The 18,591-nt window shown below is 32.6% G+C and overlaps 2 protein-coding genes across 4 annotated transcripts in view; one reads left to right on the top strand and one right to left on the bottom strand.

Annotated features, from left to right (window-relative positions):
• The window catches only part of LOC150084875 (dnaJ homolog subfamily C member 4-like), a gene marked incomplete at its 5' end in the record, with an annotated part of 59,757 nt that extends 52,271 nt beyond the window's left edge, over nucleotides 1-7,486 (top strand). The window contains one exon of the mRNA XM_090376374.1: nucleotides 7,381-7,486. The remainder of the gene's footprint in view (nucleotides 1-7,380) is intronic.
• Nucleotides 7,487-11,613: 4,127 nt separating this feature from the next.
• Nucleotides 11,614-18,591, bottom strand: part of LOC150084874 (SPARC-related modular calcium-binding protein 1-like) — a 250,366-nt gene continuing 243,388 nt past the window's right edge. For all 3 annotated transcript variants that reach the window (XM_090375607.1, XM_090375609.1, XM_090375608.1), the window contains one exon: nucleotides 11,614-12,157. In XM_090375607.1, coding sequence (XP_090231733.1) covers nucleotides 12,081-12,157 — 77 coding nt within the window. In that variant the 3' untranslated portion in view covers nucleotides 11,614-12,080. The remainder of the gene's footprint in view (nucleotides 12,158-18,591) is intronic.

Raw genomic sequence — 18,591 nt, 5'->3', positions numbered from 1 at the left:
ATGATTCACTTTACAGTGTATCCAAAATCACAGTGTACGGACTGCATTATTTTGAGATTGAACCATATATCTATACAATTTATAAAAATTACTGCAGAAATATTTTTTTTACGTAACTATACAAAGTACACATTTTAAAAATTTTATAGTAATATCAAATCTTATGGTTATATCATCTTAAATGATTAACAATGTTCAGTTTGAGGTGCTAGTTTCAGTACATTAAATGTAACCTACTCAGCTAATAAAATAATTCTAAAAAACATATTGTGAAAAGAACATTATGCAGTATTTCTTCAAGAATTATTTTTAAAAAGAAGAAAAGTAGAAGTTATTATGCAAAAATTAGGTAAAAGTTACAGAAATTATAAATTCCATTATTGTGCTTTCATGTATACTCCAACTGCTAGACAAAACCCTATTTAACAATTTGACAATGTTTCCAGATTCCTTATGAAATATCGACATAAGGCCTAAATGAAGAAGACTCAACTTTTATCCTCTATATAAATATGACCATGAAGAATATGAGGAAACTAGTTCCTTCATGTTACTGTGCATGATCGTGAAGTTCAGCTAATTTATTCATGATAACAGCTGAGAAGAACATAAAGAGATTAGTTCCTTCCTGTTCTTTGCAGTTGTATTTATGCAGTGGTTTTTTTTTTCCCTTTGTTCAGGTCTAATGGCAAGGTTCCACAAGGAATATAGAAACAGTGCCAAACTTAAGTACTGTTTTTTTTTATCCTCTAGTAAGGGTGTACATGAATGTAAACTAATGCAATTTCTGCACTGTAATTTTTAGCACAATAAATTACAGTAAACCCTCGATTTAACAGACTAATAGGGGAGAAGGGGTGTCTATTAATGCCGAAAGTCCGTTAAATCAAATGTAACCTGGGGGGGGGGGGCATTTTTTATTGTTCTTAATGTGGAAAAAAAAAAAAAAAAACCCTTTAATACAATAAACTGTACTGTACATTTGGGATGCCGTGTTTTAATTTCTCAATTAGCTCTAATCTCTAATTTCACAAGCTCTCTTTTAACTACTCTATTGCTTGATGCCATTTTAAATTGTCAGGATTGCAAAATTATTTAATAAATAAAGTCACAATTCAGAAATCACAAACATTCTGTATACAACCTGACCACACGATAGGTTGACCAAAACAAAGCGAGTCAGTAGACCTGCAGTTTAGTGTCCGAGTCACATTCAGCTTGCAAGTCACAGCCTGCTCTTATCTGTAATCTGCGAAAACAGCTATTTGTACACGTTTTCAGAAAGAATAAAAAACAGTTTCCTGAATTTGATTATAAAAATAAAAGCAGGTAATTATCAAAACAATAATGTAAATAGGTAATTGTTATTAATTTTTAATTAATAATAACAGTGAGGTTTTGTATAACCTAAAAAAAATAATATGGTCAAGATTAATATGTACATTACTGTATTATTATTTGTCCGGTCCGTTAAATCCGAAATCTGTTATATTGGGGTCCATTAAATCGAGAGTTTACTGTATAGTTAAAAGTAATTCATTTGGTTTACTAATGTTCCTTCTTTTTTAACAATAATTCTAAAAACTTTTTTGATCACACTTTCACAGTTTGCATGTAGAGTCCTTGATATAGCCCTGATGGAACTGCTTTAATTTGTTTTGGGCAGTGTGAAATTATGTAGTATAAGTGGTAATGTGGTAATTTGTACCTCCATTTTAAAATGATTATAACACAAGAATATATGAATAATTTAGATTGAAAAAAATTTATTTCATGGTCAATAAAAATCTAAGCACCGTAAAACTAAAATATTATATTCCTGGTGGCAGTAACTTTTTAAGAAGAGAACTCATCACTATTCACATCACTCATGTATTAAAGATTTTTTATTTTTTTTATTCTTAAGGATAAAAATGTTTAATATAAATATATTAAATTCTCTTTGTAGTTTTTCCTCAGAGACTGTGAAAGGAGGGAGTTAATATTAATAAATTTTACTTTTAATGAAAAAACAGCCAAAAGTAATAAAAGAAAATGCAATAATACAGGATAGTAAGCCATCTTATATGTATTTCCTTTCTTTTTTTTACTTTTGAATGCATATCAGTGTAAAAAAATTATTTTTTTTTAATATAACTTTCCTCCAGCTTTGATGAAGACCCACAAAGAGGGATCATGTGATTTTATGTATTTATACTAAAAGTTTTTATTATTAAACACTGAGACAGTTTTTATTATTAGAGTGTCCTCTTCTCATATTATTAAACTTGCATTCCTAGCACGCCTTTCAGCAGTCATACAGTATAATGAACATTTTTTGTTATTAATATTATGAATAGTTTATTTTTTAAACTGACATGCTTATAGTTTAAATAGATATAGAGTTTATCACTTTCTAAAGCTATTCAGAAGTTTCCTTTATTTTCCCAGTTAAGTGGTTTCATTGTAACAGATGAAAACCATACACTTGCTGGATTGTTGTTTGTTATTTGGTTTTTAGGAGCATTAGCAACTAAGGCCATATTGCTCCGGGATATGCAGTGGTCATTCCCTGACCTTCCCGCATCCTCCGTATTTGGTGGTGACGGGCTCAAGCCCCGGTCTAATCAAGAAGCGTGTGCTTCGCACTGCTGCTCCTTCCCACCTGGCTACGGAGGCGCACACTTGCTAGTTCCATGTGATGAGAGAGAGAGAGAGAGTTGGCTAAAATTAGAGCGGTCACAAGGCTTGTATGTGATAAAAAATGAGCTAATGGAAAAAAACCCTAATAAACAAGAAAACCAACAAAGACGTGGTTAAATTTTTTTTGCTTGAGGAAAGGGGAAAATTTGGAAAAAAAAAACAAATGAGAATATAATACAATGGATAAGAACTGACAAATATCATTTTTTTAAATTCTTTATAATGATTAAAAAATTATCAGAGTAATAGAACTAGTAAAATTCTTAAGCTTTTCTCAGATATATGCATAATATAACCTCAGTAAATATATGCAGAATGCAAAATATCAAACTATGGTTGCATAATTTAACTTGCTGTTAACAATTGCATAATTAATGTTTTAGCCTTTGCACACCTTTCAACCACTGAGCTGTAATAACCTCTTTCTTTTTAAAAAAAAAAATAATAATTTCGTTGGTTTCTCCCTTAAAATATTTTTGAAAACTCTGTTAAATAGGTTCAACATGTGACCCTCATGAGGTTGTGTGCCTGCAAGTGGTTTAGGTTTCAGGTGATTAGGCTATCCACAAAAGGGAAGGCTTTCTCCAACATGTTTAAGTGGATAGAGAAATACCTGGAAAGGCATTCAGTAAAGAGATAGAAACACATGCTTTTGGACCATGTTATGAACTTCTAATAGGGTGGATTATATTATGAAAAACTTTACAAAAAAAACATAAAATAACTAGGCCATCATGAACATATTTTATTTTTACAGTGTGTATAGTATTGGCCAAAAAAATTTAGAAACACGGCTGTGTTATAAGCTTCTAAAAGTTGGAGAAAACATAGAGGGATAGTCTTAGTAAGATCTTGTGATAGGCTAAACAAAAATTACATAGGAAAAAAAATTCTACAAATGTTCCTGAATGGGTTTACAATGCTCAACAATTGGGATTATATATTTTGTTGTGTGCAACATGTAAATTACAGCCAAAACTCAGCCTTACAAAACAGTTTCAGCCATACAAAATCATTTAAATACAGGAACTCCCTGGCTTACGTAATACTCAACTTTACATAAGTTTTGTTGGCTGGTGCAAACTGAAAAAAATGTGGAAACATATTTTGTAGGGATAAATGGAGGTATTGTGAAAATATTGTAATGTGAACCCAATAAGTGGTTTTTTTTTTTTTTTTGTTAATTTGTTCCAAGTCCTTGGAAGTTGAAAATTTTGCTATGTTACTAAGCTATTTATCTCTCTAAAAGGTCATATTTATAATGGAAATTGCACTACACTTTCATTGTTATCATATGTTCCATTATAAGAATCAATTTTGAATGCCTTTGTGTGATATTTTTCTAAAGCACGTTTCTGGAGGTCACTGCCAAAAAACAATTTGCACTTTCCGGTTTATTGGACTTTTCTGTTAGCACAATCTATTATAAACTGGTAGTAAACTTGATCTTATTGCATTTGCGATAATCCCGATAACTGAAATTGTGTGGGTTTTTACGTTACAGTATTGTGATGAAATATATCACTGAAATCTTCAATCATATAAAAAACAGATTTTCAGAAACTTCTCCTCATTCCTATTTACGTATTACAATGGTGAAAGGAAAGGGACCAGTGGAAAGTGCAAGTGCTGGTAGTGCCAGGAAATGAAACAAAATTGATTTAGAAATGAAGATGAAAATGATTAAGGTATGAAACAGGACAAAGTTTGTCATCTATTGCAAGGGAATTAGGTCTCGCTGCTTCAACAGTGAATACCATTTTAAGGGACAGTGCGCGTATAAAAGAACATATCAAAGGATCAACGCACTTAAGATCATCAGTATTCACAAAGCAGCATTCGGGTTGCTATATCGAAGATGGAACGGCTATTAATAATACGGATGGAAATCAGATTCAGAAGCGAGTGCCCAGAGTCTAATGACCATTCAAGCAAAAGCAACAAGTATTTATGAAGATATTAAGGATAAGTACAGCGAACCCCAAGCCAAGTTCGTGGCAAGCAACAGGTGGTTTAATAGGTTCAAGCATTGTGCTGGTTTAAAGTATGTGGTGAAGTTGCCAGTGCCAATTCTGCAGCTGCAGAGAAATTTTGTGATGTATTGGAAAAAGTTATTGATGAAGGTGGCTATTCAACGCAACAAATTTTTAACGTTGACGAGACTGCTCTGTATTGGAAAAAAATGCTGGATCGAACATATATTGTCAAAGAGGAAAAGACAATGCCAGGTTTCAAGGCTTCAAAAGATAAGGCCACGCTCTTGCTTGGGGCTAATGAAGTAGGAGATTACAAAACCACTGCTTGTGTACCATTCTGGAAATCCTCGCATTTAAGGGCATCAATAAAGCCACCCTGCCCGTGCATTTCTGATCGAACCAGAGAGCATGAACAACAATATCTCTCTTTGAGTATTGGTTTAAATGCTGCTTCATTCCCAATTCCCGAGGTTGAAAAATATTGTAAAGACAAAGATGTGCCTTTCAAGATTTTGCTTCCGTTAGATAATGCTCTTGGACATACTACGTATCTAGATGATTTCAATTCGAACGAGTTATATTTCTACTGCCAAACATAACTTCACTCATCCAACCTATGGATCAGGGTGTTATTTCGAATTTAAAAGCATATTATTTATGCACAACATTTGCTCTGGCATTGTCTGCAGTAGACGATGATCTAAATTTTACGTTAAGAGACTTTTGGAAATCTTACAATATTTACCAAGCCATCTTAAACGTTAATAAGGCCTGGGTGGAAATTACTAAAATTTGTTTAAATGGCGCATGGAAGAAAATATGCCCCTGGCACATAAAAGGCTTCGAAAAAGACGAATCATATGAAGAGGTTACAGATAAGATTATAAAGGTTGCAGAGCTTCTTCAGTTGGAGGTTGATGCCAAAGACATGGAGGAGTTAATAGAGGAAGAAGAGAAGAAATTATCTAATGAAGAACTTATTGACTTTCAGGCAGTGATAGTGAAAGAAGAAAATGCTGACGAAGCTCAAGATGAACCAAATGAGGAGCTGAAATGCTTCATCACCAGACAGAGAGAGATGGCAATGGCATTTTGTGAAATTGCATCAGCAATGGTGAGGTTTGAGAAGATGGATCCTGACAGCGAACAATTCTTAAAAGTTAATAGAGAGGGAGTGAATGATATGCTTGCTTGCGTCAAAGAAATCTACGATGAAAAGAAAAAAGCCACCGCCCAGTCATCCATTAATATGTTCTTTCGTAAGGTTGAGCGGCCGACCCCCTTCTAAATCTCCACAGCCCACAACCTCCGCAGTGGCGTACTTATCAGCTGAAGGCTTTGGTTCTGGCAATGATACTTGATAGGTAAAACTTACCGACCTTATGCCTGTTTCCTCTCTTTTTTTGTAATTTTATAATTTTGAATTTTTTTAAATTGCACGTTTTTATAATTTTTTCTGCGCATGAGATAAAAAATTGAATAAATACAATAAATAATTCTATTTACATGTTCGTCGAACATTTCTTTTTTGATTCAATCAATTCAGCGAGCACAGTTGTGAGTGCTGACGAGCATGGGGGAAATTCCAACTTACGTTAATCGGGGAGTGGCTGTACTTCATCGTATTTGCATAAATCACTGCAAATATAGTATACTTGAATTTATTATAGTTTTTTTGACTTAAAGCAGAATACTGTAAGCCAAAAGTATAAAAGTTGATAAACTTAAATGTCATTTTTTTTGATAGTTATATTAGTAAAATATAAAAGCTTGCTGTTGTTGTAATTGTTTATTATCAAGTAAATATTATTGAGCTGGTGTAGCTCTGCCATCTATTAATTACAAGTAAATATTATAGATGGCCCGTTCAATATTAAACAAAGCAGTTGTAAAATTGTGCATTCCACATTTCTTGACTGGCCTTTCTCCCAGAAAATTAAAATATTTATTTGAGAAAATGCATATATGATTGCCATATTTTAACACACAGTGTTGTGCATATGACCCAAACCTCCTTCATTGTATCAGTTGTGTTTAAACAGTTTTACAGTAAAGATGAGTTATTTACATGCGCAATGCTTGGCCACTGTTAACACATCATTCTTATGCAGAATTCATCTAGATACATTTAAATAAATCAATAGTATGCCACTTTGTTGGCTATTATTATGAGACACTGGAAATAAGAATTAATCTGGTCAACTATCAGCTGCTCAGTAATGATACTGCTGGATAACATTCATCATTTGTTGTAATTACCATAAAAATAATGCAGAAAATTAAATGTTAACAAAAACCATTTAATTTTCTGATCTTATTATGGGTTACACAACTCTGACAACCCTGTTTATTTAAATGAAAACCCATCATGCTCAGTTTCGACCTCTGGAACATATTTTAAAGCATGTAATTAGGTTTTGCAAACACGACTGTTGCTTATCTATTAATGTGGCAACAAATAATCAATTTACTCTTAATTTCTTAGCCAATAAATGAATTTTACATTTTTTTCTACAAGAAACTTTCACTTAACCACCACAAATTCAGCATTCCATTTGCAATTATAATCATTTAGTTCAGGAATCTCAAAGTTGAGATGAAATTAGATGACATTTTCTCAATCAGCCAATAATATTTTATAGTTTTTGTAATACAACTTCAAAAACATTTCATGTATAATGTAGATATGTAATAGTTTTATGAATATATATTCTGATTACAGTCGCCAGCCTTAAGATACACTAAAGGAATAAACAAAATGAATGAGGAAGGCATATTCATGGTTGCAGGTGAGTAGCAAACAAGAGTACTTAAAATATAAAATTTTGGGAACAAACAGAACATTAGACGTGAAGTTCACCCTCAGATAGTATGCTGTTGGTCACTGGAATAAGTTGCTTCCCAAGTTAGTTAAGGTAGAGACCTAGACTTAAGTTTTTTTGGCCTCATTAATATTAATACTAGTACAACTTGGTTTAAGAGCATTTTGTAAACATGAAGCTTAAGTGCTCTAACTTAAAGATTTTATTTTTCATTTTTAAAATTCATATGTAATGGCAATGAATTTTATTATTTTCGACTTTGAAATCTATTATTTTATATATAGCGATTTCTGTTATAGTAAAATGTATTAAACAGGCTGTATAGCAGTAGTTATTATGACAAATGACAGCTCTAATTTATATGTTTGCAACAATATGAATTCTTCATTTTAATTTCTAGGTGCATTTCCAATGCACACAGAGGGTGATAAGTAAAGTTCCTATCCAGAAGGAAACTCCAAAGCCCACGATGGTGCAGAATCATATATATAAAAGGCCTGTGAGCCATTCAGTAAACTAGACTGGGTGAACTTCTAGTGGCATATCTTGAAAGTTTAACTCTGTATGATAGATAGTGCAAAACAAAATGTTAGTTACAAAGCTGGAGAGCATCACTGGTTTAGCAGAAATTGGCAATAACTATGAATGCATTTATGGCATGAATCACCTTCAGAAGTAGTGGATCAGAACTGCTGGTTCTATGCGATGATCACTGAACTTGAAGCTTGGACTTTTTTTTACTTAACCTTTTCTGGAATACATACGTTTACATGTATGGCCTACGAGGCTTACAAACATGAATATACATTTTACAATGTTGTTACAAATCTTGCTCTAAATGCTGCCATCTCTTATCTGTGTTTCTAAGTAATAGCAGACAGTTCATAATAGATAGACCATCAAATACGGAAGATGTGGAAAGGTCAGGGAATGACCACCGCATATACCCCCAGAGCAATATGGCCTTAGTTGCTAATGCTCCTAAAAAAAAAAAAAAACCCCAAATCATAATAGATAGCAGCACAAAAATAGATTTCAAAATCAGAGGAGCAGATCACACTTAGCGCCACTGTTGTCCAGTTTTGGCTTGCGAAAGCTGAAATTCTCTGTCTCTGTAATTTAGATCAATAAGTTGATGAAATTGAATCAAGTGATACATAAATAGATGTAAAAGACAACATATCAAAAAAGAAATAGGAAGTTTTTTATGATTGATTTATTTCTTTTGCGATTTTTTAAAAATATTCTGATTTGATTTTTGAAATAATTTCACTCTAATATTGGGCAACCAAGCAAAATTAAAACAAATTAATATTTAAAACATTTATGTTCAAAGTTTTTAAAGTTGTTTTGTTTTTTTTTATTTAAAGCACTTCTCATTGCTGTACAGTGCTTATAAACTCACATGAAGTCCATTGTGTATGCAACATTTCAGCTATATCAGAAAAACTGAGGAATGGATATGCATCTCCCATGGCACCATTTCTATCTTAGTCTATGCTGTCCACCATGATACCATTCTGTGAGCCACAAAGCCTATACTGGGGCAGACAGTCATTTTGAGTTGTTCTGTAGGACCACTTATGTATAACTCCAATGGCAGCATAGTGGTTGTTCCACTTGTCACTCATTTGGGAGGATCAAAGTTGAGATTCCATCAAAGATTGGAAAAATTCTTAAAGGCCTCATGATTAGCTAACTACAATCTCAAATGAAAGGAGTAGGATTCCCTGTGTGTTATTCCATATTTTTCAGCAAGCACAATGTGAAAATTTACCCCATGAACATGTACAGATGTAATACAGCATTTTAAGTTCATATGATCCAAGATGCTGATTTGTCATAAAACCAATAACGGTACTATCAGTTATGTATACCTTTTATTTGACTGTTTATCATTGACACAATAAGATAATACCATATAGTATTTTCTTATTGTTACAATGAATGTTATTCTATGCATATAGTAGAGGTATTTTGCATGTATGTGGTTTTGAAATGTGGCCTTAGTATTTAGACATGCCACCAGGAGTAGTGCAGGTATTCTCTTCAAACATGCCACAGTTGCCTCTCCTCTTTATCCTTTGAATTTGTCATGAATTTCTTGTCATTTTTCAATGGTCCTAATGCAATATATCAATAAGTTATTGATGTGTATTGCATTAAGCAGATTATTACAGATTTCTACTAAATTGTTGATGTTTTCCAACTTTGCAATTCACATTTTTGTTCTATCTGTTATAGTTACAAAGTAATTTTCCAAGCTACATCAATAGGGGCACTGCAATATAGCATATCAAATAGCTTATAAGCTTTTCCTACAAACACTCATATACATCTGTAGCATAATGGATTTGCAGAGAATTGTGACTTTACTCATCATCCGGTGTGTATATATATATTGAAACATATCGTTTCAGTAAATATTTCTATAAGATTTTGGTAATAAATATTTTAACCAGGTTGCAATAATGATTTTATTTTTTTATAAGTGATTATAAGAAAATTTAGCCACTTCAGGGTAAAATATCTTAACAGATTGACCGTAGAGGTCAACAAATTTGTTTCAGGTCTAGGCACCACCTGCAAAACTTAGGTTCCAGGATTAATTTATTGGATAAAAAAAAAAAGTCCTTTTCATAATCTGTGATCACATATACTATTCAAGCCTGCTCACTACAGGGCTGGCTTGAATAGTTTCAGCAAATGCAAATAATTACATATAACTATTGGAAACTTGCCATAGCATCCTTAAGCAGCATGTTTCCTAATTTCAGTTGAATGGCACACATTGTTGATATGAGAATTAAACTTATTAAACCCTACTTTTAAAAAAATTTAGTTTTTTTCACTTTGATAGTTATGGGCACTTGGGTTTAATACCACATAAAAGAGTATATGAGCATGAAGAAAAAGTGTTTAATGTACATTCTACTTCACCAAGCTTCCTATGCTCATTCACTATGTAATTAATATTTTCAAAATTTTACAAGTGGTTAAAAATTAAAAACATACTAGATGAAATCCTTGTTACTGTTGCAATATCTGTCACCTGCCGAATGCAATGCCTTCTGAATGATAAAAAGAAATACCTTGAGCACACAGTGATAAATGCAATGACAATATAGAATAACAAAAGCTTCCCTGTTTGCAAAACCTGAAAACTCTCCAGTTCCCAGGAGTGCACATTTCCACTAATCTGCACAAGAAATTTTAGAAACCTAAACATTCTTGAGTTATTCAACCTGAAGTGACCACGTTTCTTTAATAAACATCTTGTAAATAATAATAATAAAGGCTAGCCAAATAACTCAGCTGGAGATCAGCTATCATAAAAGAAGAGTAGAAATGAAATAAATAAAACAACAGAAGGTTAGCTAAATATATCAGCTTGAAATTTTTTTGGAAAATAAGGATAATAGAACAAAGGTAGGAATGGAATATGATTGGCACCTAATTACCATTCTCTTAGTTAACCTATTATTATTCTATTTGTGTGTTCAAAATAAGCTTTTATTCATTTATCTTTCTTAATTAATTTGAAATTGCCAATCTATAATTAAGTTATATGACAACTTGATATTTCTGGTTAGGAATCTATAGCTTAGCACAAACCTATTATAAATTTGTTTTTAGCAATTTGACAGTCTTCTGCATTTTCTTTACTGATCACACACACACACACACAAAGAAAAATTAATACTCATATGATTCAAACTTGTGATGCATCTGTAAGTAGGAAAATAATTTTATATCACAACTTAGTCTAAATAAAAATTGTGATAAAAGTAGTGATATATTGAACAAGTTAGCATTATTTATGTTGAGTTGCCCAAAATTTTTAAAAACTAGATAATACAACAATGATAACATATCTTTTAAAGCATTGCATCAAAAGTTTTTATCATACTGAGTATACTTTTTTTGAGTTTTGTTAATTTGGTCCTACAAAAAAAATACTTATTGGAAATTATATAAGATATCTGGCGAAATTTTTCCATTATTTTTGTTTTTCCTTCATATCCCACTGATTTTTCATTTTATAACTAGGAGATAAGAAATATGTAGTATGATTAAACTCAAAAACAAATGTTTAAATTTTGCCTGAAAACTTATTTGCAAATCCCTGGTAACCTATAAAAATAAATAATAGAGGAACGCAGTGAAAAAGTTTGCTTGATGTGGTCCTTATAGAGCAGTCCATACCATAAGCCTCATTTTGACAGACTGAGTGTGAAATTTGCTAGAATAATGTTGTAGTGCCCACACCACTGGAAGACTAGTGTTGAGTAGGACATCTCTTAACCAAAGATGCACTATCCATTGAGATGCCATTAAAAATACATTGTCAAGTTTTGGCACTTGATGCAAAGCAGTTATTTACACTGGTTTTGAAAAAATAAGAGCACCTTCATGTCACATAAAAATCACACAATAAAAATCACAAAAACATTGTTTGTTGCATTCACAAGTGTTGTATCACATACACACACATCCATTTTGATCCTTGCATATACAGTATCATGAGATCCAGTTGTCATGGCACAAGGTCACTTTAGGCACTGATCCAAAATAGTGAATAGACTGCCTGAATGCATTATCAATCACTTTTCAAAATTGTACTAAAAGGATTAGGACCACGTCTTCTATGAGGAAGAGGTAAACCTGCTTTTGCCTCTGTAAAACATTTAAAGGTTATATAAGAGAATATGATATGAATCTAATTTTAAATCAATTCCTGTTATAATTGATAAATAGCACATCTGTTAAACATCTATGTTAATGCACATTATTGGTAATTCAGTTTTTTCTAAGTGATATACATTAAAAATTCATCACGAGACATACATATAAAGGGTGATTAAGAAGTTTTAAGCATGACAGAAAAAGCATAACTGATTATTACAAAGATATGAGGGACATTCAAAAAATTTTGCAACTGGAATATATAAATAGGGTAGTGACATTTAAACTATGAATATAGTCATATTTCTATTGTTATACCATTGAATGTATACAGCATATGCAAAACAGAATTTTTTAATTCACAGTATGAAAATTATTTTTTTCTCTGAGTAAAAGAATAATGATAATTCTTTTTTCAGTAATATTAACCATATGACAGTAATCAAGGTATGCAACTATAACAAAAATCTAGAAAAATTAGGCAGATGGGCTGAGAAATAGCAATTGAAGTTTAACACTGATAGATTAAAGGTACTGCACATAGGTGTCAGCAGTGGCGACTTTAACTTCTCAAGTCTACTTGTGCTCAATTCAGATTTTGACTGCGTTGTTGGCACGTGACATCCGCCTGAAGCGGAGGGGGAATGCATGAGTAGGCAGAGTCACAGCCTGTCAATTGTTGCCTTCCCCCACTTCTCACCACCATTTTGCAAAGGGTACCGTTCTCTGGATTCAGCCAATAAATAAATAATTATGGATTAAATAAGAAATAATTTAACTCGCCTATTTGAACATAAACTCTAATCGTCTTGATTTTTAATGCAAATTCTATTTGCATTAAGTAATCCTATTTCATGAAATAGTTCTAAAAGAGCATTGGCTGATTTGCATTTTCTAAAATTGCTGTCACAATAAACATTTTTCAGTTCATTGATTAAGGACTTGTAATCTATTATATTGGGATATTTGTTTTGGAGAGCATTAACATGATGCATTGGAAAATGTTCAGAAAATTCTTGAAACATGTTCACATCAATCAGCTCAAAAAACACAAAATCTTGAATGCAAGCAAATCTTTCTCTCAATGACAGCAATATATTTTCAGTCAATTCAAAATACATGGTTTTGTAATTGATTGGCCTTCTTCTAGGTGGAGAATTTGTATCGTTTGACTGTTCTACATCTTTCATGGTTTCTTCAAAAATATTGCGATATGATTCTTCAGTGCGACTACACTCAATGAATTCAATAAAGTCATTTATCTTCTGTAGGGCAAATTTCATGTCAAGTTGTTTACATTGCAAAAGATCAAATAGTTTTTCTACTTGGGATAGTATATTTTCAAAGCAATTGATGAAAAACATGAAACTGAAATCATTTAATTTTATAAGCAGATTATCTGCTTCATTTAAAGTGTCTTCATCTCATCTTGTACTGTTATCCAAAATACTCTGGAATACGTTCATTAGAGCTTCACGTTGTCTTTTAATTGATGACACTGTTCTAGTTCTATAACACCACTTTGTCTCGGACAGTGATGGTATGTTAACATTGAACTCTCAGCACGGCTTTTCGTTTAGTACTTGATGAAGAAAATTTACTTAAAACTCAAAGTTGTGAAAAGAAAACTTTTACTCCATTAACTTTCTCTGACAGTTTACTTGAAACTAAATTCAATTTAAATTTAAACCCTGTTATGTTCACCAGCCATCACTGCTGACCCATCATATGTTTGACTGACCAGCTTGTTCTTTGCATTGCTAAAGGTTTCTAACATGCTTCCTATCATTTCAGTAAGTCTTGCAACACTTTTATCTACACTGACATCATAAAATCCCCAAATCTTTCATGTATTTGATACCCTGAAACATATCTAATTATTATAGATAGTTGGGCATGCATTGCACAATCCATCATTTCATCTTCAACTGCTTGCACTGAAATAAACTGGGCATTTTCAATTTCATTTCAAATGACACTGCCGATAACCTTATTGACGGCAATTATCATTAATTCTGAATTGTACTAGAAACTCCCGAAAATTGTTTAGACCCTTCCTTCGTTGAAAGCCATGATGCAAAAACACTGTCCATTCCCGCAAAACAATTTAAGAGTTCACTATAATTACTTTTATTTAGGCTATCTTCTCCTTCATTATGTCTGTGTAGTGGCAGTTCTTGCTTGTCTATATTGTTTATTTTCTTGAACTTGTCTATTATAATTTTCTCTTTGGAGTTTTGCAGCGCTACTAATGGCACATGTAATGTTTAACTGACCAAACGTTTCAAATACTTATAATTATTCAAATGACTTGAAGATTTTGCTTGATAATTGCTGTCACTTAAAATATTTCTGAAACTAGAATAACCAATATCTGTCTAGGATTGATTTGACTTGGGCTGGAATAGTAGACATGGCCAGCAGTACAATTTTTCACTCGAGAGGCTTCCACATAACCAATCTATTTGTTTGTACCATTTATGCTGAAATGAACGATTGCCTACTTTTGTCTTAATTAATGGCTTGGGACGGCCTGTCTTAATAATTTCTCTCTGCTCAGCGATATTTTGCCTTCCAAATGGTTTTTCTTTCAATGATAACACTAAATCATCCATCTTGGATATGACTTCAAAATAATAATAAAAAATAATACATATAATAATTCTTAACAATCACAGCACTGTATATGCAGCAAACCAGCACGCAAAACAACAAACTAAAAGATAAACAGGAAGCACAATACTACCCATTGCTAGTATTTTAAATTAAAATTCTTACCAAGCCAAGCGACATTGGCATGAGTTGAAGTGAAGTATTTCATCTTTACATAAATAAGTCATTAATAGATGTATAAATATTATTTTTTATACAGAAGGTGAAAGATTAGATGAAAACAGTAATTTGTAACTGACATACAAGCAAAAAAAATTTAGTAAGTGTTAACTTGAAATACTTAACATTACTTGTTTTTAGATATGATGACTTGAGCCTCTAGATTAGTCTACAATAAGCCATCAATGAGAGACGGCACAAGTAGGGTCTACGGTACTACCAATGCAATTCTTATGAACTGCAAATATGAAAATTGAATGAATGAAAAGTACGAAATTCATAATTTTCATCTATTTCCTTGACTCGTGTTAAGCAGTGCCGCAGTCGCTACTGGGTGACAGTAATCCTTGATATTGCTTGGTACTACACTCGTGGTTGGTAGTGTAAAATGAAAAAGACCTGGGGATAATTGTGCAGTCAGATATAAAGTTCTCTGAGCAGTGCAAACAAGCTGCTAGAAAGCTCGTGGGGTTTTATCAATGATGTACAGGAATTTTGCCAGTAGGGATAAGGAGGTGAGTACCTCATTGTATAAGGCAATGGTTATGCAATATATTGAATGCTGCACATAGGTCTGAAGGCCTCATTTTAGGAAGGATGTAGAGCTGTGAAATGAGTACAGAGAAAGGCAACAAGATTGGTGAGGGGAACAAAAGGATGCTCTTACCCAGAAAGCCTTCAGTTCTGCAAATTTAAGCATCTGGAGACTAGGCATTTGCAAGGCAATCTGATTGAGGCTTTGAATGGCTGAGCAAGCTCAATGCTGATAGCATTTTTCCTCTTGCTCAGACTACGCACAAGGGAATATAAATTCAAACTGAGGAAGAATAATAGATTTGTGAAAGTTTCTGAATTGTACTGAAACTTTCCATTCAGCCAGTGGGTAGTTGATTGTTGGAACAAACTTCCATCAGTTGTAGAAGTGGATAATTTGAAGGAATTTAAGGAATAACTAGACAAACTATTGGAGGGGATGGAACAGTAATGTGTGAAGGTTTTTTTTGTTTGTTGATGCTGTATAAGCTTGCTTCTTACATCATTTGTCACTACTAATAGGAATACTTATTTGTGTTTGGAAGGAAACAGTCCAAAGAAAATTCATAAGCAAATGATTTTTGCTTATGCAAAATTATACCTCATTACATCACATTAAAACAGATAGGTAAAATGAATTTAAAAAGGCAAAATCTATTGAAGACAAACCAAGGCATGGAAGAAAAGTATGCGATGCTCTCAATACTGAACAGTTGCTGCTATAGGAAAATTAATCACAAGTTACTGACATAAACTCTTTACTATTAGAGAAATACGTACATTCATTGATAACATTGAAATAATCATTTGTGAGCATCTACACATGTTTAAAATAGCTGCAAGATGGGACCTACAACACTTGACTGGATTTGTAAAAAAAATAAGAGAAGTGATATGCAGAACACTTCCGTATGATACTCTCCAGAAATTAAAACGAAAACAATTAGAAAATCTTACATTACAGTAAGAAATAATTAACAATAATTAAAAATCAGTTGAACAATTAAAATTCAATTGAACACAATTAAAATTCAATTTAATGCAATTAAAAATTAAGTAAAAAATTTATTTAATGAAAAAAATGCAAAACGATTTTCCTTCCTGAAGCTGACAATGCTTTTCGACCGTATGTCGTGATCACAGGAATAAAAATTACTGACTAGGGGTGAGCATGGAACTTAAATAGAGATTATTTGTCTTCGCACATGCAGGACCATGAGATTTGATATGGCCGGCGAATATTAACAGAATTCTCATGTAATTTAATTTCGACGGTTTCTGCAATAGTCTCGTATAATTATGTTGGACACTAAGTATTTTGGCCTCGTTAAATAAAAAAGTATGTTTTTCATTAATGGCATGAAAGACATTCTGACGCTGGTGAGCGAGAAGCACGAACTGAGGCCGCATGTTGATTAACACAAAAACTCAGAGGAAACTGCATAGAACCCTGATAAGATGAGTTGCAATCACCGCAAGAAACATATACTAGGTCATTTATTTGTGTTGCGAACGAGGAAAGGCCTGAGCAATTGTTCAGTATACTGTATAATTTCCATATTGGCCTGGCTACAATTTTAAATTCGGTATCTTTAAAGAATCTGTTAAGTTGTTTGTTCCACTGTTCAACATATGAGACAGAAATAAAGTATTTTTTGATATTACTATCGTTAGTTGGTGTATTTTTTTTGTATTCTATCCTTAGCTTGAACTCTAATTCAGTCTATTATAGCAAATGGGTAACCCCTGTTTAAGAATCTGCTGGTTAATATTTGTATTTTTGTGCCCAAAGCAGATTCTTGTTGAATATTTATAAGCATTGAGAAATTGATTAAAGATAATCGATCTTTTGTAGTGAATGGGTGATAGCTGTTATAATACAGAAGCATACCAGTGTTTGTAGGTTTATGATAGATGTTAAAATTGGATTTTATTCGCATCCCAAGTAAACGTGAAATTTAGAAAATTTAATGACTTAGTATCTGTATTCTCCCTCTACAATGTAAATTTGAGTATAGAATGAATTTGTTTAATATTATTCAGTAATTCAGTAATTTTCATTCCTGTGATCATGACATATGGTCGAAAAGCATTGTCAGCTTCAGGAAGAAAAATCATTTTGTGTTTTTTTTTGTTAAATTTATTTTTAATTGTGTTCACATTTGATTTTTAATTATTGTTAATTATGTCTTACTGTAATGTAAGATTTTTGATTTTTTAATTGTTTTCATTTTAATTTCTGGAGAGTGTCATACGGGGGTAAACTCCTCTTATTATTTTACAAATATTGATATCAACATAGAACGTATTGAGCTGACCGGGCTAGCTGGGTGGGTAAAGTACCTATCTGGCAACCCAAGGTCGCGGGTTCGAATCATGCCTCGGGCTTGGATCAAAGTACTGCAAAAAAAAACCTTGGGAGGTGCATAATGGCCACAGAAGCCGATGCGCCAACAACTACCAAAAAAAAAAAAAAAAAAAAAAAAGAGAACGTATTGAGCATTATAGCTCTGGTTCATACTATCAAAAACTTGACTGTACATGATTGTCAACATTGTGTCATCTGCTAAGCTTTTGGCTCCTCTCATTGCCAGTTCAGGAGACTATTTGAAGGATTTTTACTGATAATTAGAGAGGATTCATTACTTTGGATATGCTAATACAAAATCTAAAAAAATAATAGATTATCGCCATAATTTCACTTAAGGCGGGGAGAACTAAAGAGACCTGGAGGTAACTGTAGTCGAACACAAAGTTTTCTGAGTGGTGCAAACAGGCTGCTAGGACAGTTCATAGTTCTCTTTCGATGATATAAAGGAATTTTACCAGCAGGGACAAGGATGTCTTTATCCCATTGTATAAGACATTGGTTAGATATGTGAAAATTTGCTTTTAGCAAAGAGAATAATTGATGGAACAAACCACCATCTGGAAGTGGGTAGTTTGAATAAATTTATGGAATAAAAAATATACAAATTAATAGAAAGGATGGACAAGTGAGGTGGGTAGTTTTTTTATGGCAGATGCTGTAGCTTGCTTCCTTGCATCATTTGCCACTA

This window comes from Mastigoproctus giganteus, chromosome 6 (assembly GCF_048544385.1).
Source record: "Mastigoproctus giganteus isolate SK-2022 chromosome 6, ASM4854438v1, whole genome shotgun sequence".
NCBI lineage: Eukaryota > Metazoa > Arthropoda > Arachnida > Uropygi > Thelyphonidae > Mastigoproctus > Mastigoproctus giganteus.
This window is presented reverse-complemented; position numbering and strand designations above follow the sequence as displayed.